The sequence below is a fragment of the Armigeres subalbatus genome, unplaced genomic scaffold (genome assembly GCF_024139115.2).
Source record: "Armigeres subalbatus isolate Guangzhou_Male unplaced genomic scaffold, GZ_Asu_2 Contig111, whole genome shotgun sequence".
NCBI classification, from domain to species: domain Eukaryota; kingdom Metazoa; phylum Arthropoda; class Insecta; order Diptera; family Culicidae; genus Armigeres; species Armigeres subalbatus.
In genome coordinates, this window is record NW_026941858.1 from 21,990 (window position 1) to 46,045 (window position 24,056).

The window sequence follows — 24,056 nt, forward strand, 5'->3', positions numbered from 1 at the left end:
ATAATAAAATAAATCTTCTACAATCCGATTGTGTTAACCTAAGAGAAAAGCATCACACAAGCTATTTCGTCGGAATGATATTAAATAGGGTGATTAATTGACCCACACTCAGCGAACTGGACTATCGAAATTCATAACTGGCGCCTTATGAATCTTCGACCGATTATTTCACCAGCAGTGCTTCTTATACGCAGTTACCTTCCCGACTATTCAAGCGTCGATGGGCGTGTGGTCTACATACCGGCCTCCCAACCCCGACGTCCATGGTTCGAATCCAGTCTGCCGCACTTCACTTTTTTTTAAATGAAAATCATCATTCATAAGGCAACATATTGAAATTCATACCGATTCCTTGTGGCAAATTTTCATAAGGCGTTTGATTGGAAATCATACGTCCATTTTCCTCAGTGCACGCCTGTGTTAAAATCTCATAAGGCTCTTAAGGCCCGTCCCATCTTACAACGTCTGACGAAGCCTTAACAAATGCCTAACATTTCACATTTCGTTTGCTGGGGTGACGGAAGTTCCTAAAGGGCAAGCATGCAGCAAGCCCGCTCCACTTTCGTTCGCGTTCCTATCACCAAACTGTCAACATGAATGAGCTGTCGTTGATCCGAAAAAGATAATAAAAACGAAAAGAATTTACTATCAGTGGGAGTGTTTCCGTATTTTTGCGCAAATTTAAAACATTTTCATCAGGTAAATATTCTGATTGATATCCGATTACACCACAAAGTTCGGTCCGCACTTATTGAATCAATTTAGCTCAACAGAATGGCCGCAACGCTCAAACCTTATCTGACGGCAGTCCGACACACCCTGACTGCGGCGATGTGCTTGACCAACTTTTCCTCCCAGGTCGTCGAACGGCACAACAAACCTGAGGTGGAGGTCCGTTCCAGCAAAGAGCTGCTCCTGACGCCGGTGGTCATTTCGCGAAACGAAAAGGAACGGGTACTGATCGAAACCAGCGTCAACTCCGTTCGAATTAGCATCGCCGTCAAGCAGGCGGACGAGATCGAGAAGATCCTCTGCCACAAGTTCACCCGGTTCATGATGATGCGGGCTGAGAACTTCATAATTTTGCGACGGAAACCGATCGAGGGATACGACATCAGCTTCCTGATCACCAACTTTCACACCGAGCAGATGTACAAACACAAACTGGTGGACTTTGTGATCCACTTCATGGAGGAAATCGACAAGGAGATCAGCGAGATGAAACTGGCGGTCAATGCGCGGGCTCGTATCTGCTCGGAGGAGTTTTTGAAGCGGTTCTAAGAGCGCTCTAGTGCGTGTGGGGATGCATTTACTATTGATCGAATAATGGCAATTGTGTAATTCGTTTTCTGTTGGAATTTATTTTCGTTATGGAAGGTAAGTTATTCTACGACTTGAAGAGGGTGACTCATCATATCCATTGTATCGTCCCAGTTTCTTTTTAGGATATTTCGGAATCCCTTTTCGATCTCGCAATACCACAAAGTTCAGTCTAAAACCTAATGCTACGCATGTTGGTGATTTATATCTAAAGCACTTTTCAACCAAGTCCATATTCAAGTATTATGTATTTTGTCCGTTTATAATGGAGGTTCAATCCAGTCTAATATGAGCCAAATTTAGGAACAAATATAGAATTTAAATTAATTAGTGGCTACTTCTTTCAGAGAAAACTCCTTGAAATTTGAAAATTATGAATTAAAAAAAACGCGAGAAGACGACGTAATTCAAAACAAGAACATAGGTTTTAGTTATACATGTGTGTCAATGTGGAATGTGTCAAATTAATGGTATTCTTAGAACAAGAATAGGGGGGAAACTTGTTGCATGCCAAACTATTCAACAAACACGCAGAGTTTCGATATCACACTTGCCAAATCTGCGATTTTATTTCGTGTAGTAGATTAAGTTCATTACATCAAAAGTAAGAAAACACTCTCCAGCTCGCACCACCGCCCACCGGAACTCATTTCCGACTCTTTTTCAAACTGAAACCGGTGCCCTTGAACGCCTCGAACGGGTCCTCTTCTGGTTTGTTGTCGTTCGATTCCTCCTTCCGGACGGTCCTATCGAATCGTAACAATCCAAACGGGTGGTCATAGTCCGGGATACCGCGAACATAGTTTGCCCTCTGGACCGGTGCCGACTCCGACACGGAACCTTCCTTTTTCTTCTTGCCGTCAAGTCGTGACCCGGAGCCCTTGAACGCCACAAAGCCGGCCGGTTCGGGCATCAACTCCGCCGGATCCACCGTCATCGGTTCCTCCTCTTTGGCCTTCTTCTGCGGCTCGGTGTATCCCACGGGCGGGGCGAATTCCACATTCATGTCGCACTCGATGATGGTGACCGCGGGGCCGGGTTTCGTCTCCAGTACCGACAGCTCGTACGTGTAGTTGTTGTATTTGATTGCGATGAGGTCACCGGTCGTAAGGCAGGCAAAATTCCGCAGACAATTCTCTAGCACTGCTTTTGGGTTGGTGATGTCCAGGAATTCGACACTCTGCGGCTGAAACTTGGAATAGACGGCCACCGGGAGAGACACGCTCTCGATCTGAACTATGTCGCCTTCATCCAGGAGCAGATTGTGCATCATCTGCAAATATAAATAATTGAAATTAAAGTTAATTTAATCAGTTTCTTCTGTAACTTCTCTCTTAAAATTTGATCAATATTTTATTCAAATCCCAAAAAATAGTCTATTCCAAAAGCAATGCAAATCCAACACACATACAATCCAAATCTAATCGGAATCCATTCCCAATCCAATCCAAATACAATTAGAATCTGATTCTATCCAATCTAATCTAAATCGAAATTTATTCCAAATCGATCATTTCGATTATTTCAAGCATAATTTTTCATAAGGACGTATGTAACAAAAGTAAACAAAACGAGGTTTTCAATACAACATGACAATCACACGCGACTTTATATAATACGCATCGATTTTACTGATGTTAGATCTTCAAATTCTTTAATTACATATTTTTGCGAATCGACGTATGTAGAATTTTCTATTTTTGAAGTCTCACTGTTTCATTCTGATACTGATAGTTCGAACGAGCCAGACGTGTGTGCTGTGTCTCATCGCGGATAGTGTTCGGTAGTGCCAGAGCTATTGTGTAGTGCGTATCCTACCTACGGATCCAAGGCGATCGCTGTCGGCGAGTGAAGTAGCTGCTTCTGGCGACGCCAGTGGAGCAGGCTATTGTTACTGCTGCTACCTACAGCAGCAGGGGCAGATAAGTAGAAACGTTTTTATTGTTCTGATAGAATAAATAAAATTTGTTTTTTTTTGTTTTTTTTCTGGTTAGCTATTAGTCTTAAGTTAACATAAGCAAAATCATCCTTCCACCTTGCGGGGTGAGAATGGAGACAGAGACTGTGGAAGGCAATCGGCCTCCAAAAGATGCAGGGCGCACACGATTGTACCATGCGGCTTCGCCTGGGCCTTGGGTTGTTTACTTTCGGCAGACAGTAAAAAGCCTAGATTTTCTCGGCATTAAACGAGATTTGACGCGTCGTTTTCCGAAGCTTAATTTTAATCAGATCAACAGGAACAAACTACGCATCACCGCACCTACATACCAGGTGGCAAATGAAATTGCTGGCGACAGGGCGTACAATGTTGAATATTTAGTTTATGTGCCCTCGCGGGAGGTCGAGATAGAAGGCGTAATCAACGCAGCGAGCTTGACTTGCAAGGATGTACTTGCAGGGAAAGGTCGCCTAAAGAATGCCCTGCAATCTACCGTGGATATTCTGGACTGCAAGGAATTGCACCCACGGTAGATGGCAAAAAGGTTTATTCCAAGTCAGGCTCGCTTCGGGTGACATTCGCCGGTTCGATGCTTCCAAAATATGTCGATATAGAAAATATGTTGTTTCCGGTGCGTCTTTTTGTGCCAAGGGTATTTAATTGTACCAACTGCAAACAACTTGGTCACACTGCCGAGTTTTGTGACAACAAACCACGTTGTGGCAAATGCTCAGAAAGACATCGGGAGGAGTTCTGCCAGCAACAAGTAACAAAATGTGCTTATTGTGGTTTGAACCCTCCCCATGGTTTGCAAGAATTCACGGTGTACAAAAAGCGCACCCAAAAAGTGAAGCGCTCGTTGGTACAGCGCTCCAAGGAGTCGTATGCGGAAATGGTTAGGTCGCAAGACCCATCCGCCACAGCCACTGCATCGATTGCTATTTCAGCCACCGTTCGTGTAAGCGATTATTATGATTCCATATCCATTGATGAATTGGACTCTGACGCAGCCGATATGGATGATCCTGCGGAGGTACACGTGCCCGAAAAGAGGAAGCAACCGTCTTCCCCGGGATCGCGCCGCAAGAGAACAAAAGTCATTCATAAAAGCTTGCCAAAATCTGAAGGTAATGGGGGTTTATTTAAAATCCCGAAGCAATCTGTCTCTACTGCTCCTTTTGATCCTAGCTGCAGTAGGACATTCCCGCCATTACCTAAATCCGATGTTTCGAAGAAACATCCGGCTAGGAGAATCAATGAAAGAAAAGAACAAATTCGCACTTCTAGAAAAAGTATTCCGTCCAAGCGAGGATTGATCTCCTTTAAGGACCTTGTGGACCGTTTTTTGAACTTGTTCAATATTCCGAATTCATTGAGGCCAATCATTGACCTCTTTATTCCAACAGTTGAAAGTTATCTGAAGCAATTGACTGTTTCATGGCCCCTTCGTGTTGAAATTGTATCTTTCGATGGATAATACGGCCAATACCGAAGATACAATCACTGTGCTGCAGTGGAACTGTCATAGTCTGAAAAATAAATTAGACGTGTTCAAGTTTTTGATTCGCAATTCCGATTGCGATATATTTGCACTCTGTGAAACATGGCTTTCTTCTGAAGATGAAATCAACTTCCACGATTTTAACATTATTCGCCAAGATCGGGATGATCATTATGGTGGCGTTCTATTGGGGATCAAAAAATGCTACTCCTTCTACAGAATACCCATTCCGACTGTTCCCGGCTTAGAAATCGTCGCTTGCCAAATAAATGTAAAGAATAAAGACCTTTGCATAGCTTCAGTTTATATTCCACCAAACGCATCTCTTAATCGTCGACAGCTTTGGAGCGCAGTCTCCCTCCTATCATCTCCAGTATTGATATTGGGTGATATGAACACACATGGTATTGGATGGGGCGAAACGTATGACGATTATAGAGCGCCTATTTTCTATGATTTGTGTGACGATTTCAATTTGAATATTTTGAACACTGGTGAAGTAACTCGAATAGGACCTCAAGGTCAGGAAAGTCGAATAGATCTGTCTTTATGCTCTAATTCACTATCATTAGATTGCACGTGGAAGGTAATCCAAGATCCCCATGGTAGTGACCACATGCCGATAGTCACTACAATCAAAAGTGGCTATCAAAGATCAGAGCCAGTTAATGTTCCTTTCGATCTCACGAAAAACATTGATTGGCAAAAATTTGCATCGGCGAAATCAACTGATATTCTTCCTCCACTGGATGAGTATCGATTCCTTACCGAATTGATTAATAAAAGCGCACTAGAAGCTCAGAAACGACGCGTTCTAAGTACATCTGCCATGAGAAGACCAGCCACTCCTGGATGGGATGATGAATGGACTAAGTTGTATTCCGAGAAATCTGATGCCTTCAAGGCTTCCCATAAATACGGGAGGTCTGAGCTTTTCGATGATTATTTGAGGCTTGAAAGAAAGCTCAAAAATCTTCTCAAGGGTAAAAAACGTAGCTACTGGCGACGTTTTGTCGAGGGACTATCACGAGAAACCTCAATGACAACAACGGCCCGCAACATGCGGAGCCGCATTTCCACCAACGAGAGTGAAGAATACTCCAATCGATGGATATTTAACTTCGCAAAAAGGTCTGTCCAGCTGGTACGGAGCTGAACCGCTATTTCGAGAATCTACGCTTGATCCTGGTTCTTTGAGTGGATCATTCACAATGCTGGAACTATCTATGTCTCGTCTTTCATCAAACAATTCTTCTCCGGGATGCGATAATATCAAATTCAATCTTCTTAAAAACCTCCCAGATATCGCAAAAAGACGATTACTTGACCTGTACAACTGTTTCATGGAGTACAACATTGTGCCACCTGAATGGCGACAGGTCAAAGTAATAGCTATTCAAAAGCCTGGGAAACCAGCGTCTAATCATAATTCATACCGACCGATTGCCATGCTATCGTGCATGAGGAAATTATTTGAGAAAATGATCCTTTCAAGAATTGACCACTGGGTCGAGCAAAATGCATTACTGTCAAATACTCAATTCGGTTTTCGAAAAGGTAAAGGAACAAATGATTGTCTAGCGTTGCTCTCTTCAGATATACAGCTGGCCTATGCGCATAAGGAGCAACTGGCTTCAGTTTTCTTGGATATAAGGGGGGTTTTGATTCTGTTTCCATAGAAGTACTGTCGGTAAAATCTGCACAGTAGTGGATTACCCGTTATTTTGAATAATTTCTTGTACAATTTGTTGTCAGTAAAACATATGAACTTTACTCTCGGCACTCTGACACCTTCCAGAAATAGCTACAAGGGCCTTCCCCAAGGTTCATGTTTAAGTCCCTTGCTTTATAATTTCTATGTTAAAGATGGGGCCCTCCTTAGCCGTGCGGTAAGACGCGCGGCTACAAAGCAAGACCATGCTGAGGTCTAGGCAATTTTCGGATTGGAAATTGTCTCGACTTCCCTGGGCATAAAAGTATCATCGTGTTAGCCTCATGATATACGAATGCAGAAATGGTAACTTGGCTTAGAAACCTCGCAGTTAATAACTGTGGAAGTGCTTAATAAACACTAAGCTGCGAGGCGGCTCTGTCCCAGTGTGGGGATGTAATGCCAATAAGCAGAAGAAGAAGAAGAAGAAGAAGAAGAAGATGTTAGAGATATTGACAATTGTTTGGAAGGACAATGCACGCTCAGACAAATTACAGATGATGCCGTGGTCTCTCAAAGAGGTTCATGTGCAAATGTCCTGCAAGGACCATTGCAAAATTCCCTAAATAACCTGACTGTTTGGGATCGAGTTCTCTCCGCAAAAAACTCAATTGGTAGTGTTTACTAAGAAGCGGTACCCAGCTCAACTGAAACTAAAGCTGTTGAAAGATGACATAAACCAATCTTTATCTTCTAAATACCTTGGGGTCTGGTTTGATTCCAAGTGTACCTGGAAAACCCATATTGATTATTTGTTAGAGAAATGCCGAAAAAGGATCCATTTTCTTCGTTCTATCTCCGGAACTTGGTGGGGCGCTCACCCGGAAGACCTCATCAAACTATATAAAACGACTATTCTCTCTGTTTTAGAGTAGCAGCTCTCAGCAGCTGAGTGCCACCTAATCAAATTGGAACGAATTCAATATCGCTGTTTGCGTATTGCTCTTGGCTGTATGCATTCAACGCATAACATGAGCCTGGAGGTGCTTGCTGGAGTCACTCCTTTAAAGCACCGTTACTGGGAGCTCTCACTTAGAATACTGATCAAATGTGGAACAAGTAACACACTTGTATTAGAAAACTTCGATAATATCCTTGAACTGGTTCATCGTTCAAGATACCTGCGAGTCTGTCTCAACTACATATCGTCAGACCTCTGTCTTCCATGTTATAATCCACCTCGAGTTCACTTCGTCAACGACAGTTCCTCAATTGAATACGATCTGTCCATGAAACATGCAATTAAAGGAATTCCAGATCATCTTCGAAATCTTTCCATTCCCCCTATTTTTTTTTTAAATATGAACATGTCAATTGCAATAAAAGATATCTGATGGTTCTCGCATTAACGGATCCACTAGCTTCGGTGTTTTCAACGTAAATTCAACCACCTTCCGAAAACTTCAAGAACCGTGTTCGGTTTATGTTGCTGAGCTGGCAGCAATTAATTTCGCTTTGGGGATAATTTCCGATCAGCCCTTAGACCATTATTTCATCTTCTCGGATAGTCTTAGTTCTATCGAGGCACTCCGGTCGATGAAACCTGTTAAGCACGCATCTTACTTTCTTACAAACATAAGAGAGCAGATGTGTGTTTTGGTCGAAAGATCATTCAAGATTACCTTTGTTTGGGTCCCATCTCACTGTGCAATCTACGGCAATGAGAAGGCGGACTCGCTAGCAAAGGTGGGCGCACAGGAAGGTGAGGTTTATGATAGACAACTCTCGAATAACGAGTTTTTCCCATTAGTCCGTCAGAGTACTCTTCAGAGTTGGCAAAGGAATTGGACACACAACGAACTTGGACGATGGTTATTTTCTATAGTTCCTAAAGTTGCTGGGCGAGCGTGGTTCAGAGGTGAGGACTTAAGTCGAGACTTATGTCCAATCACTATTCACTAAACACACATCTTTACAGAATAAACCTGGTCGATAGCAAACTATGTAGGTTACGATGACATCGATCACGTAGTTTGGTATTGCTCGGATAATGACGCCTCCAGAGAGCAACTATTGGATACCCTTGTGGCCCGAGGTATACAACCCTTCCGGGATATAAGAGGTGTTTTGGGAGATCGCGATGTGATATATATGCAGGCCATCTATGCCTTCCTTTGCTTGGCTGACATCAAAGTTTAATGCCGATATTCTTCTCTTTCTCAGTTTTATTTTCTTGTCCGATTCTGTTTCTCTGTTAGACCTGTGCGCCGCCGCGCCACGCCGCCGCCGCCGGTGGTTTTACTCACGCCGCCGCCGCCGACGATTTTGGGTCGGCGCGCCGCCGGTCATAATTTTGCCACGCCGACGACCAATAGCAATAAAAAATCAATTAACTTTGGTCGAGTCGATAACGAGACATTGAAGATGGCCTAACAGTTGAGGTCAAAATACGTATCTCTAAAGCAATGCAACGTGATGGAATTAATTAGAATAGTACTAAACTCGTCTTATGACAATTCAAAAATGATGTTAAGCTGGAACTCGTCAGAATTCAATTTCAAATCTACCAAAAGTGATGATGTCTTTAAGTCGATGTAGTGACATATAATATCTTGATTAATCAATTAGTTGATTGATAAGATTGAGAGTTTGAATGAGGCTTTATCTAGTAAAATAATACATAAATTGTTTAACTGGTTTTTGGAATTCGTCTAAGTCAAAGCCTCATTCTGTCGGGCACCTAAACTTGTATGTGACTCGCAAAATATGTTTGTTGTGGTACATATGCTTTTGTGAGGGCCTGAATACATGCCCAAAGCTCCTCCCCAATTAATATACGATCTGGCATTGTTGTAGGCAAATCATTGCAGCTCAGCAATATCAAGTTTAGTAGAACATTCATTATCTTGATAATATTTTCTTTGTGTCCCGAATAACAAATTTTAAATTTGAAGTTGTTTATAATGCTTTATAGTAAAAGCTTCAGGAAATGTTTCTTCAAAAACTTCTAATTCTTGGAATTCCTGAGAATATTCTAAGAAGTATCGTTTCGACATTCATTTAAAATTAATGTCCAGGGATTATTTCGGAAAATATTCCAGAAATTACTTCGGAAATAAATAAAGAAATTTCGTTGAAAATTTCTTCAGATATTCCTCCGCAAAGTTTCCTTCAAATTCTTTAGAGAATTACTTCAGACTTTCTTTGGAAATTTCTTTATGTATTTCATCGAAACTTACGAAAAAAAATACGAAATTTCTAACGATTTCTTCAGAATTTCCATTAACGTTTTTTTTTTCAAAAAATCTCTTACGAATTTCCTTCGGACTTTTTTAAGGAATGCATACGAAAATGGTTGCAGGAATTCCTACGAAAATTCCGATGGAAATTCCTTTGGAGACTCCTTAAGGAGTTAGGAGTTTCTCCAAAAATTGCTTAGGAAATCTTTATTTTTTTAAAGCAAGACTTTTGGAAGTTTCTATGAGAACTCCTTCGGAAATTTCTCGTTTTGGAATTTCTTTGGCAATTATTCCATGAATTCCTTAAAAAAAAGTCTTCAAAATGTAGCATAAGGAATTTCTTTGAAATTTTTTTTTTTTTTTTTTTTGTCTTTATTATCGAGACTTTCAGCCCGAGGCTGGCTCGTCTCGTTTCTTCGAAATTTCCCTAAAGGAATTGTTCAGAGCTTCTTCTAGCAATTCCTTGAAAACATTTTCCGGGAATTCTTTCAGAACTTTCTGAAGAAATTCCTTGAAAACTGCCTTCATGAATTCTTTCCGAAAATCTTTCAATAATACACCCAGGTTTTGTTTTACACGGTTTGGTTTTAGTCATTTAAGACCCTCAGCGTCAATAAAACAATGAGTTAACCCCACGAAAAAAATCACAAAAAATCAAAGAAAATTCAGGGGGTATTTTAAAAGCTGTGAAAATTAAGGTTGACCGAGAAATTAATGAATTCCAACCGCGTAAAAAAACCTGGGTGTACATTCTGATTTTTCTTCGTTTAGTTTTTTTTATGTCTTTACTAGCAGACCCGACGAACTCCGTCTCGCCCAAAATTGATTTATTCTCTGATTACATCTCGAGTTATGAAGAAATTGGTGTTTCATTTGTATGGGAGACCCCCCTTTTCAAAGCGGGGAGGGGTCTCGAACGATTTTAAGAACCTTCCGCAGCTCCAAAAACTTCTGCATACAAATTTTTACGCCGATCGGTTCAGTAGTTTCCGAGTCTATAAAGTTCAGACAGACAGAAAATCATTTTTATGTATATAGATTAGCGAGACTTTCAGCCTAAGGCTGGCTCGTCTCGTAGAAATTCTTTGTTTAGTGTTTATTTCAGTAATTCTTTTAAAAATTTAATTAGTAATGGACGTAATTTTATTTACGGAAAAAATCTGGAGGAGTACTCAAACAAATTTTTGGAGGAGTTTTTGAAGAAATTCAAGAAGGGTTTTGAAGGGTGCAGGAATTTCCAAATGAATTTTTGAATGCATTTTCTAAAAAGAATCCGAAAGGATTTTCGAAAATAATTCCAGAAAGAACTGCTAAATGTGTTTTTGTAGGTATTTCTAAAAGACCTCCCTTCTTCTTCCTAGAGGAAATTCCAGAGGAATCCATAAAAAAAAATCTGAAGGAATTTCTACAGGAAATCTCAAAGGCTTGTTGATGAGTAGAGAGAAAAGGTGTGAAATGTTATGTTGCCAAAGTCGATTCGATGGATACGGGGAACTGACTGATATCCCATTGTTATTAGCTGTTTATGGAACAGCTTCTCGCAAGGGCAGCTGTTGTATAATTGGTAATACATCCATGAACTCAATAGAAAAGTGTGGGTTCAAATCCTTCCGACAGCCGAATCTTTTTCGCAATTTATCATAAAAAACACCTTAAATGGCAAACTTTACTTAACAAATATCCTCCACATATTCCTTCAGGAAGGAAAGGAAAACCTTGGAGAATTCGTTTAGGTTTCTTCAAAAAATTCCTTAAGAATTCCAAGCAATTTTAGGCAACTCAAGCAACTCCGACAATCTTAGATTTTTTTCGAGAATTCCGTTGGACATTCTGTCAAGACGTCGTTCAGAAATTCCTCCAGGGATTTCTTTGGAAAATCTGACGATTTTTTTAAGGGTATAAATCTAGAAATTAAATAAATATTGAAATTTTTAAGATATTTCTCCAAAAACTCGAAGGGTTTCTTAGAAATATTCCAGAACTTCCCTCAGGAATCCTTCAAGTAAGAACTTCCTCCAGGATTTTTTAATCAATTTCTTTGGAATTCCTTCAGGAATTGCTTTGTAGAATTCTCTAAATTTTTTTCAGTAATTCCCTTCGGATATACCTTCCAAAGATCCTTTACAGATTTCTTTTGAAATATCTACAGAAAATGTTTTTGAAGTTCCTTCGATAATTGTTTTAGAATTCCTCCAAAAATTCTCTAAAAAATCCTTCTGAAATTCATTAACGGATTCCTTGGGAAATTTCTTTAGGCATTGAAAATTTGCTAATAATTTTTTTTCGGAAATTAATTTGGGAATTGCTTCGAAAGATTATTTTAGGAATTCCTGCGGATTTTTTAGAAATTACTTCGGAAATTTCTTAGAAATTCCTTAGCAAGCTACTTGACAATTTTTCCTGAAATCTCCACAGGAATTCCTTCAGAACTACCTTAGAACTTCCTTAGAAAATTCCAGTATGTTTGATAACTCCAGGAAGAAATTTTTATCCATTTCCCTCAGGATTTCTTTACAACATTCTCCATTTCTTGTGATTTTTTTTCGGGGACCTCGGAAATTCATTCAAAACCCCTTTAGAATTTTTTTTCGAAAATTTCTTCGAATATACCTTTGGAAATTTCTATGAAAATACCTTCTGTAGTCTGTATGTCTGTAGGGATTTTTACAAAATTTCTTTGAAAGGTTCCTTCTGATTTTTTTTCGGGAATTCTTTCAGTTCCTTAAGTTCTTCAGGAAAATACTTCAAAAATTTTAAAAACTGTTTAGTACCTAATAAATTTCCGAATGAAATCCAGCAGGAATATTATAGGGGAAGGTGGGTAGACTTGATCCCCGGGGAGACTTGATCACCCCCTGTTTTATCGAGAACTAAAGTAGTTTTGAACTAGCGTATTTTTTAGTATAGATCCTCTAGACAAATGACCTTTATGTGGTGAGTTATTTTGACGTAGGACTACGTCTGTGTTTTCTATATTGTGGTACACTTTACGATTGCGAAAATCGGGGACCGTCACGAAAATATGATAGACTTTAAACTTTAGTACCTAAGCCGTTTCTCGATGGATTTTCAATTTTTTTGGACCATTCAATCAAGGATGAGTCAACGCTTCTTTGCATTTATATGAAAATACTGAATTTTAACTATTTATTATTGAAAATTGATTAAAAGTTTAGAAATAGGTCAACCAACCAATCATGTACATGCATCACTGGCACAGACATCAAAAATCAATTACTTGCGGGTTTGGATCTAATCCTCAGTTTGAGAAGATTTTACGCAGAGCAGACGCATCAAAGCGATCGCAGCGGAGCGGACACAGCATCGCGGAGGCGCTAATGATATTTTCAAAGGAAATCCATCGCATTGGTGGTGGTGCTCGATGTGTTGCTGCAGATCATTCAACCTCAACGAAGCAGAATTTCATATGAAGAAAGGGTTGACCATAAAAATAGCACTGTGGCGATCCCGCACCGCCAGTGCCGATGCTGAAAATTTATTAAAAATTGTGGTGTCAGTTAGTTGGAAAAGAACATTGAGAAAAGAAAATTGGTTCTTCTCAGGACCAACATTTTACGAAAAGAAAGAGTTAATTTCGAAAATGGACTGTTTCGGTGGCATCGGGTTTGGCGTGGTAGTTTGGTTGCTGTTAGTGATCCCATCCATGCAAATTTATTGCATAATCTCCATCCGACGCGCTATCAAATTCACTATTTACACGCTATTTTGCACTTTGAAGAAAGTTTTTTTCGGATAGTCGGATCAACCTTCTTTTGTATAAAATCAATGAAGACGCCACCTCAGTGGAAACTTTCTACAGCAACCACCCATCGGTGAACGTCGCTCGGACAGACAGATGGCAAGAGATAACAATTGGTAAAATGGAGAAACTTCGTCTTGAGTCAAATTTCTGTTGTTATTCCTCGTAACAATACACATCTAAGATAAACAACATCTCATAACCAAATTCAGAATAGAGAAAATTTCATAGGATTCTTAGAATTTGTCATTCTCCGAATGGTCCGTTGTCTGCGAAATCCCGATCGAAATGGCTCGAGCGCGCCGAAAAGCAGCTTTCTTATATCTAATGAAGTAATTCCATTAGCCCCGTCCCTACATTAATCGTTATGAGTGCACATTATATTTACACCCATATCAGATCACAAAGGGGCGGGGCTAACGGGCTTGATTTATTAAATTCAAGAAAGCTGCTCTTGGGCGCGCGCGAGCCGTTTTGATCGGGATTCGGTTCGACATTCGATGCAGCGGAGCGGACACAGCAGCACGAAGGCGGTCGGACAATTTCAACGAAAGGTGCTGTCAAGCGTTTGGATGCAGTTACTTATTGGAAAGACGCATTGGGAAAAGAAAATTGGTTCTTCTCAGTGTGAATGGCTTGGTACCGGCCGAAAAGGGAATCACCCAGGAGATGGCTGTCGCACGTCTTACCTGGGTGGCGGTCAGCAATCGACGTGCAACAGCCATCTCCTGGGTGATTCCCTTTTCGGCCGGTACCAAGCCATTCACACTCAGGACCAGTATTTTATGGAAAGAAAGTGTTAATTGCGAAAATGGATTGTTTCGACGGCATCGGGTTTAGCGTTGTAGCTTGGTTGCTGTTAGTGATTCCACCAGTTCAAATTAATTGCATCATCTCCTTCCACCGCGCTATAAAATTTACTAGTTACGATTGAGTTTTGCACTTTGAAGAAAGTTCATATCGGATTGTCGGATCAACCTTCTTTTGTATGCATAAAGCCCTTTTTGGAGGACACCATCCTCAAAAATGGCCGAAATAAAGGAGAAATAAGCAGAATCAGAAGTGGCGTGAAACTAAACACAAATATATTTATATGCAACGTTTGGTCTTCGCCCGCGATGTAAGCGTGGCAACGTGGCAAAGTAAGGATTGTGATGTCCCGACTGAAAGCTAGTCGAATGGCTTCAGCGGCCAATGAGTCATGTTAATTTCACGGTTAGAGACTCAAAGTCCATCCAACTGGGAACAACTATTCGACTTCTTGATTCAGTTGGCCTCCGAGCAGTTTGCTCAATGTTAATAAAACGGCACAAATTATTATGGCAAATACTATCAATTTCGAATAGCTACGTAGTCCTACGTCACCTTTGCGTACAACCCGATTGGGCTGCACCTTTGAGTTTTTTGGATTGACAACCTTATTTATTCTGCAGGGTGGTTTGTATGTTTTGACCTTCCTAAAGATTATTTTATTGGCCAGGAAAAATTTGAACAACTTTTCATAACAATGACCAAATGCTTTCGTTTTTTCACAGCACAAAGCCATAAATATGCTTAATGATCTGTACTGATGAAAATGTCAACATTCCATCAAAGTTTTAGGATATTTGGATTTAAAGTTATTGGGACACTTGATCCCCCGTTAGTCACCCATACAAAAATTTGGCGAAAAAATTCATAAAAATATAAATCTGTTCTTAGGCTTCTAATTTTTTGTAGATTTGACGGATTTGATGAAGGGCTGGCAGGAAAAAATATTTATTGCGTAGATCTCATAGAAAGGGGATCAAGTCTCCCCAAATTTTAAAATTGCATGTGCTGTCGAATTCAATAACAAAAATCGTTCATGTATACGCACAGCAATTCGAAAATTCCGCGTATTTTGAAGGAAAAATATTTAAAAAATCTGAGGGCACTTTTCTAATTTTATCAAAGCAAGTTCTTGGAGAGGGATCAATTTCCCCCGAATATTTTCAAAGTCGATTTTTGACAGCACTCCAAAAAATCGATTGTGTATCAATAACAACAATAATTCAAGGACTGTCACACATCAGTAAAGTTAAATACTATATTTCTTAGAGAATCTGTGTGGAAATCGCGTATATTTATTTATTTTTGGTTGTTATACATCGGAAATCAGAAAAGGGGATCAAGTCTACCCAGTCTCCCCTATGATTTTACTAAATGAATTTCCCAAAGAGAACTTGAATGGATTTTACCTAGAATACCTACATGATTTTTCGTAGAAATTCTCATAGGGTTTTACCAAGATGAGCTCGGTCCCGTAGCACCTATGAGTAAAGTGCTCTATATCTTTCTTAAATAGGTGTCGAATTAAAAAAATTTCCTCTTCCTCAGCATTCCCAAAGACGTGGCCAGGACAGATGTCACCTGTTGGAGAGTGCCTTGCTTCCACCTAAGAGATAATCTCTTACAAAAGGCTATGTTTGTACCACCTATGAATTGCTGAATGCTAATGCTAGATTCTCAAGGAATGACATTTTCTAGGTAATTAGGAATTTTAAAAAAATAACGGTTTCCTCCAGAAATTCTTTCAGGAACTCCACTAAGAACTTTTTTGGCATATTTAACTGAATTTAAGGGATAATATTTATTTTGGTTGGTCATCGTGTACCAGTAGTATTACTCAGCCAGTACGCATTTTCAGTTATGTTAATTTCAACAACATTTTGTAATCAGGTACGTCAGTAATTGACTACCGTATAATCTATATACTTAAGTCGATTTTTATACGAGTTATTCGTACTCTGTGAATCCAAAAATCCGCGTTAAGTTAATTTTTTCAGCCATTGATTTTTTCATCCACGCCGGTTCACGCCGCCGCCGCCGATAAAACCCAACGGCGCGCCGCCGGGGCAAAAGTGACCACCACGCCGCCGCCGCCGATTACATGACCGGCGCACAGGTCTATTCTCTGTACCATGTACCCCGAAGCTCTGGCCATCCGGAAGATGCTCCCTGACGAACCAAAATCGCGCACGACGTCACGCAAAACCGTTTTCAACGTTCAACGACAGTGGACGATCACACCTCGATGTGGATAGACGCGACTGTTCACTCGCAGTTTCGCTTTACGTATCGGTCGAAATGGCTAAAGAAATCGCGGTAAAAAACACACTGGTCTTTCTGTTCCCCGAAAGTGACAATCAGCCTACTTTGGTTGATATGGCACATTTTGTGAAGTCGCTGAAAGGAGATCGAAGTTCTATGGAAACAGCGTATAAAATATCGGATGAAAAGTCGGTATTCATTCGTTTTAAAACGGAGGATGCAATGAAGTTTGTTCTGGAGAACAACCAGGAGACGCTACCATTCCTCTATACGAATGGCACCAAAATAATGGTGGTAATGTCTGAAGCTGGGAGAAATACCAGGTATGTTCGGATTTTCGATCTACCGCCAGAGATTCCTGACTCTGACGTGTCGTCTGTGATGGCTAGATACGGAAAGATTAAACGTTTGGTGCGTGAACGGTTTCCAGCGGAGTATCAGCTGGACATGTTTACGGGTGTCCGTGGTGTATATATGGAGGTAGACAGCGGTATTCCGGAGTCTCTCTACTTTCGAAATATGAAAGGCAGAATATTCTACGATGGCCAGAAACTGAGATGTTTCTCGTGTAAATCAGACACACACCTTAAAAAGTGCTGTACGGTTCTACAAGAGCGACGGGTTGCATTTCGAAAGCAAAAAGAACTGGAAAAGATAGATGCGGAAGAAGTGCTAGCTGCTGCTGTTGATGTTAGTGAAGCTAAAGCTGGCAGCGATAAACAAAAATCTAAAAAATTGACTGGGAAAGTAAAAACAATAGAGCAACAACAATGTTCTCGTGTGGAGCCGGCAGAAGGCCATCCACACAAAACGGTGCAAGCAATTCATCACCATGTGAAGAAGAAAGCTTCAAGGTTACTGTCAATCACTCTCCCCATAGGAAGACGCGGTGCAGAATCGCATCATACGAATGGATCGAGGATGAGAATGAACGACAACTGCTAATAGCAGAAGACCGAATTAGAATAGCAAATGCAATGAATGTTAAAGTTGATGAAATTGATTTTTACATTGACAAATAGTTTAATTGTGTTATAATTTACTATGTATTATTGTCTTAAATCATGTTTTGTGGCTCCGCAAGTGTATAATAACACGACTGAGCCTACCAAATAAACAAATTGAAAAAAAAAAACGTTCAACGTCAAACGCCCGGATGAGCAGCTGAAATAACCTAAACCCAAAACCCTACCCCGTCCGTCCGTCCGTCCGTATTAAGTAAAATTAACCTTGAGTCGCCACGAGTATTATGGTCTATGTCCCCTCCGAACTAACTGTTAAGATAAGATGATATACCATGTAAAAATATCATACTTGAGAATTGCGGCTCCGCAAAGTGTCACACACGACCAAATGAATGAACTGGTTATAAAAAAATAAGTCACTATTTTACAGAAAATGGTCACTAAAGTCACTATTTTTGCATTGCCTGTTGTAAAAAAGTACAAAATAAAAAATATACGTACCTTTTATTATCAACCAAATAAATGTGAAAACGGACTTGGGTGTCATATGCCAACTACTTCTACCTCTTACGCAGAAGGTTGTGGATTCAATCTTAGGCCCCTTCCATTTCTTCTACTTTGTATCTTTCCATATATTTCTCATGTTCTAGCAATTGCTTCATACCGTTTCCATCTTCTATCCTCTACCTACATCTTGACTAGTTCTAGCGGTTATATTTGACAAGTTCTAGCGGTTCGATATGAGCGAAAAAGCTCGTTTCTGTCGTCCAATTTAGATATACCACCCTTTCATCACTACCACATTGGCAACCCGGTAACCTTGACGAACCTATGCCATAAAAACCTAACCCCCAGATTCCAATAAAATTCCGCATGAACTCGTGGCGAGTGCAGAGGTGTTCTCGGCTTGCAGTGGGCGAGTGACTGCATCATAAATTTCTTCCCATCCCCGGTGACCGTGAGGACGTGGAGAGCGCCGTTATTGACCATTTAATATACTATGGCTCTCGGACTGTGCACATTGAGGTTGGAGAGCAAATCCCATGCATCCATCCACTGGTTCTCTGTGCAATTGCGATTGTTCTGGTCAATTACGGAGTAGCAACTACGAAATGCACGCTCATCATGCTCATGATCAACTAAATCAAATGTGAATCTGGTAGCAATATATTATATTTGGGAAACATGCATCCAAGAAGTTCCAAGTGTGTTGTGAAAATCGTAAGGTTGTTTCTGATTCATGTATGTATTGGTATCAAAACCACCCCGAACGCCTGTCAGGAAAAAATGGTTGCATATCAGAATATTCAAGCAACATACTTAATTTTGAAATCAGTGATGAAAAGTACAAGCAGACGCACGTTTTAAACTATTTAGTTGTTCGAAAAAAAATTTTAAAGTACATTTTCTGCTAATCGGTGTATGTGCAATATTTTCAACAATGATGTTACACCGTTTTGCAAAAAAAAAAGATTTCATTTTAATAACACATTTTCATGTAGTTTTGAAGACATTTTTAGATGAATTTGATGCCATATGCAGTTGAAAACGGGTTCGTTTACAATTTGCGACATACGCCGTTGTGAAAAAGTACCCGAGAAATGTTGTAATTATCAACATAATTTTGTGGCACAACTTGTAACTCACTACCCGTTCCCATGACGCCGGGTAGATACCTTCTCGTGGTGTGTTACTTAATATGAGGTACCATGGTCACATTGCTAGCTTCTGGCTGATCCAACGAAAGTCATCCTCAATATACAACTCCTTGGTACTTATGGGAGTGTCGTGGTCACTGGCCTCTTTGCTTCCATCCTCTACCTCCTTACGGTGAAGATGAACGTGACCAGTAGCAGTAATCCTCATGCTTTTGTTGTTTTTGCCTTTTCTTGATTTTTGATAGAATTCTATATAAGGATTTCAAAAATAAAACACTAGTTTGCAATGTACGTATTATACCGTACAAACCCAAGTAATCATAAAGCTATATATACTTGTAAAAAATACAGCCATAAAAGCTGATTTAAAGTGGAAAAGGGCAATTATAAGACCGAATTAATGGTTCATTACTTTGACATGTTGAAATTAAAGCATGAGTAATGCTTCGCTGCATTCGTAATGCAGATTTAGAGTATCGTTGTCTGACAGTTGATAAATAAATGCAATTTTACATAATTGAAACTGATTTAATGCAATTAGCATGAATGCTGGTTTATGATTGATACATGTGCAATATTGTAATGCTTGGTGTTACTTGGGAATGCTAATGCAACTTGTAGTAATATACCCGGTTCAAAACTTTTTACAAAAGTCACGAATTGGTCAATTTTTCTGCAATTGAAAATCGCTATTTGGTCACTTTTTCGTCATCGTTGGTCACTAAAGTCACTATTTTGAACGGCATTCATCGCTACCAGCCCTGCTATGCACGTTTGCGGTCGGGACACAACCTTATGTATACCTTATGTATGACGGGTTCTGACGCGCAATCACATTGCGACCTACAAGGTACTCTCCCAAATTTTATACCGCCGACAAATTGCAAGAGAGTTCGTGGGGCAGTACCAGACGGGATACATGGGCCAAACCAAATGCTCGCCGTACGCCAGATATTGCAGAAATGCCGTGTCCATCACTTCAAAGCCGCATATAATACAATCGAACGGGATCAGCCATGGTTATGGGTGATCAAGGCAACGAAACGCGCAGAGGGTTACGGCAAGGCGATGGTCTTTCGTGCCTGCTATTCAACATCGTATGGTTCGTAGTTTGCCTAAATTAATGCAAACTACAGATGTTAGTATTTGCCTTAATATGAATTTGACGAGTAAAGGCTCTATGTGTTATGTACAGCGCCGTAGCGTGGGGTTGGCTCCCACCAAGGGCGACAGCCTTTCGGGGGGCGCTGAAATCAAGAATTATGCCATGAGAAATAAAACAATTTTATTGGTTAAGGAGCCAATTGATAACCGTTTGCAAAGTCCGATGGTGGATATATTTTGAGTATTCAAGAGCAAACAAAAAATATCTCTTCATTCCCACATTAATATTTTGATGGATTTGGTCTTAGTTTTGACAACTATTGTGATTTTTTTAGGATCTGAAAGTCTCATGTTCAAAAACTTATTTGAAAATCGTGAAGTTTGATTCCTGGAGTAAATGTGAGATAAATGTGCTCATTCAATTCAGTAAATGAAAACAATATCATGGCATTGGATCCAGCAACATTTATGATTCCTGAAACTTATACTTTTAGGGATTAAAGGCGGATCCGTTAAATATTCGAAGGGCATTTATAGTGTTATTTTTTTCACTCGGGCCCATACAATCAAAAAGCTTTGAACGAGGGTGCGTAATTGGAATAATGGCACCCATCTAATAGCTTTACCACACCGGAACATCTGCTTCGAGGGAATACGATAACCAAACGTTTTAATTTTTAACCGTTTGGCTTTCGATGGCAATTTCGGCTACCCAGAATTGGATTCTTTTCCTGACATTGCCTCCGAGGTACGATGGCGATTACAACCATCAATCAATCACTACAGTAGTTTTTTTTGGGTCCAGAGTAGAATTTCATATCATTGACCCAACTAGGTCCGACATACCCACTGAAGAGTTGTTTTTTCTTTACCCAAAAGGGTTTGATAGCAATTCCGATCATCGGCCGACATTCTTCAGAGTTGTATCTTAGATCTAATAGGGCGTAAGTCCATGAAAAACAGTTATTTGACTTCGATATTTGAATGGGTTTTCCTGGTTTATTAATATTTGATCATAGATTACAGAAATCATGTAGAAAATATGCAATTTATTTGTGATTTTGAACCTTTCTTCCTTCAATGAGTATGAGCAAATAAGATTCATGAAAAAATAACTTTTGGTAATTTTAATGATCCTTCAGCCTGTTCTAGATCCTTTTTACCAGATTCCATATGAACATCTAGAAACGCCCACGACTCTGTGAGGTTCCTTACATATTTTGCAATAGTCGAGATTTCAAAAATCATTGAACGCTGTCTTCTACATAGCACCGAATATTGACTGTTATTTGAAGCATCGTAAATCCACTAAACCTTACTTACTTACTAAACTTAAATCTTACTTACTCTATTAATGTAAACAGTTGCACATTTTGATTTTCTTATTATGAAAGGGGCGCCTAATCAAGATTTCGCCAAGGGCGCTGGGAATTCACGCTACGACTCTGGTTATGTATGATTGTCTGTGATTGGAGGTTTCTAATGGAAAGTGCTGCGTATTAACGTATTAACTATGGTGGGGTGCCAAATGGCGGACGATACGTGGAGAAGCTGAATGAACCACGAGATGCATCAGCCGATGGGTAAACCAGCACGTAGACAGAATCTCGAACAGTAACCCGGTGAAAATGGTTCTCGCCAACGATCCGACGGGCACAAGGCGAGGTGGATTAATCAGGTGGAGAACAATTTACAGCCATGAACAGTGCTGAATGGAGACGACTGTTATGTACTGCAGAGACCACTCTGGCCTTAGGCTGCATAAACGAATATTAGAGAGCCGAATTTGATGACATTTCCCAACAAGCTGGTAATGCATTGGAATAGACGGAATCTTGGCCGAGCTTCTAAAAGTTGGGAAACTGTCATTATTCAATTCCAGGCTATCCAGCCAGAGGTGAGGACAGCATACAGAATATGAAAATATTTCCCATTTTGTCTACCATACTTAGGTTTTCCTTACGGTACGCCACTCGGTCTTACCCAATAAGGAATGTAGATCTTCCCTTCGTCCGCCACAAATTCCAGTACTCCGGCGTGTGTACTACGATTGATTTTGTTGTTGGTCAATTTGAACAGCATTGGGTACTCGACGTTCAGTCTGGTCAGCTGGTCTAAAGCCGACGGTGGCATGATGACTGGAAGAGAATTAGAAAGTTTAATCAACAATTCTGTTGAACCTTGATTCATCCATCACTCACTTTTTCCTCCATTCTCGACGTCCTGGCGCTCGTTCCCCGGCAGCATCGAAACCGAATAGCACTTATAGGTGGTGTTGAACGGACGGGAATGGTCCGGGAACATCATGTTGAATCCATTGAACTGGAACTGGTAAAAGCATATTCATAAATCAAATGTTTCATTGTTCAGAAATTCCATGACCTGACTGACTCAAAATAATATACAACAGGGTGACGTGTTACCAAAAGGAAAAATTAAATTTTTCAAGTCGTAGAATTTTGCGAATACAAATTTAAACACCATAAGGAACCATAAAGAAAAACGAGACAACAAAGACATGAACAGAAACCAAAATAGGTAACTGTTCCTGCTGCGAAGTGAACATTTCTAACGGAGGACTTACCATTTTGCAATCGCTGATCTCTTCCCTGAGGAATTGGAATTTTATACTACGGTGACCCACCCTGGCACAAACGAATGTTGTAGATTACAAAATAAACCTATGATTGCAAAAAATAATTTAACTTCCGTGTCGTTGTTGAACGTTGAGCCAAGTTCCTGTGGAAAGTTTTTTCGCTGACTCTTTGAATGACGATGTAAATAAACAGCCATCAGCAAAACGACTTTGACAGTTCCACTTTCTGCTACGGTCCTACGGTCCAGTTTCATCAGCTGCGCGCCGAGATCCGTTTCCCTTTAGAAACATTTTGACATGACAGCATGCAGCCATTAGAGGTTAGGACACACGCAACATTAGACTGATCCGTGAGATTGAGATTTAGGGCTGCGAAATGATGAGTTGACATCCGGGAAGGGGCGCCTAACATAGATCTGGTCCTCACAAGTTCCAATACTCACGCTTCCACAGGTCTTCGATGACAATTGAACGCCAGATAAGGGTTGCGTACTTAGCTGGTAGTGTAGCCTGGGCACTGTTGTCCTTCTGACAACAGCTAGAGTGAGATGGTGCGTCCTGTGGGGTCTGCCAAGGATGTGGTGGGGTTCGACAGTGGGCTCTGTTGAACTTCTATAAAAAGCTGCATGTGTCCCCAAGCAGGCCCCATCAAAGCGACCGTGTGCCGCTCAAAGCTCACTAGCCTAGTCCTGGTGTTGGTTGGGACCTGGGACGGGACTTGCAAAGAGGAAAAAATGTAACTTCATCTGCAACCAGCAAGCGCTGTCACGAATTGTCAGATGCAACCAGCACCTTTTTGTGTAAAAGTATTGGTATCCCTCAAAAAGTATTCCGAATGATTTTGTTTTACGAGTACTTTTTCACTTTGAAAAGTATTCTAGAGAAGCCGGACAGCTTAATATTGAATTGATATGAATACGTGTTTTATTTCCGATAGGAAAATCTTCATAAAAGTAAGTTTACAAATCCGTAAATCACAAACACTTTTATTGTGCTCAGAAGATTCTACCCGGGATTTAGGTGAAACACTCAAGGAAACAGTTGAGAATCGATGATCAACTGTGATGAAAAGAAGAACAAGTGTCAAAACAAGGAAAAAGAAGCCGTCTTTGCAGGTCTCGTCTCAGGTTGGGACTTTAAACAATTTTGCCCCAGTTGATCGAGGGTCTTGTGAGAGGGTGCTTTATAACCCCGTCGTACATATGTAATGCATAGTATTTATACATTCCTCGATACATCCCTGATCTATGC

At 40.3% G+C, this 24,056-nt stretch overlaps 2 protein-coding genes across 3 annotated transcripts; one reads left to right on the forward strand and one right to left on the reverse strand.

The window, feature by feature from the left end:
• The first annotated feature begins 567 nt into the window (after nucleotides 1-567).
• Nucleotides 568-1,647, forward strand: LOC134202241 (actin-related protein 2/3 complex subunit 4). 2 transcript variants are annotated; one of them, XM_062677276.1, is made up of 3 exons: nucleotides 568-699; nucleotides 766-1,377; nucleotides 1,435-1,647. In XM_062677276.1, the coding sequence occupies exon 2, from the start codon at nucleotides 775-777 to the stop codon at nucleotides 1,279-1,281; it is 507 nt and encodes a 168-aa protein (XP_062533260.1). In that variant the 5' UTR covers nucleotides 568-699; nucleotides 766-774; the 3' UTR covers nucleotides 1,282-1,377; nucleotides 1,435-1,647. The 2 variants fall into 2 exon arrangements, with proteins under 2 accessions (XP_062533260.1, XP_062533261.1); XM_062677277.1 differs by having other exon boundaries at nucleotides 1,446-1,647.
• Nucleotides 1,648-1,856: 209 nt separating this feature from the next.
• LOC134202240 (ubiquitin fusion degradation protein 1 homolog) lies at nucleotides 1,857-23,009 on the reverse strand. The gene is made up of 4 exons (XM_062677275.1): nucleotides 22,794-23,009; nucleotides 22,411-22,537; nucleotides 22,193-22,347; nucleotides 1,857-2,593 (listed from the first exon to the last, which is right to left on the reverse strand). The coding sequence occupies exons 1-4, from the start codon at nucleotides 22,794-22,796 to the stop codon at nucleotides 1,967-1,969; spliced, it is 912 nt and encodes a 303-aa protein (XP_062533259.1). The 5' UTR covers nucleotides 22,797-23,009; the 3' UTR covers nucleotides 1,857-1,966.
• Between the last annotated feature and the right edge of the window lie 1,047 nt (nucleotides 23,010-24,056).

Coding starts and splice junctions, on each gene's coding strand:
- LOC134202241 (XM_062677276.1), top strand. CDS start 775: ATGGCCGCAACGCTCAAACCTTATCTGACGGCAGTCCGACACACCCTG.
- LOC134202240 (XM_062677275.1), bottom strand. Junction 22,348..22,410: donor CGTCGAGAATGGAGGAAAAA/GTGAGTGATGGA, acceptor ATTCTCTTCCAG/TCATCATGCCACCGTCGGCT. Junction 2,594..22,192: donor AGATCTACATTCCTTATTGG/GTAAGACCGAGT, acceptor TTATATTTGCAG/ATGATGCACAATCTGCTCCT.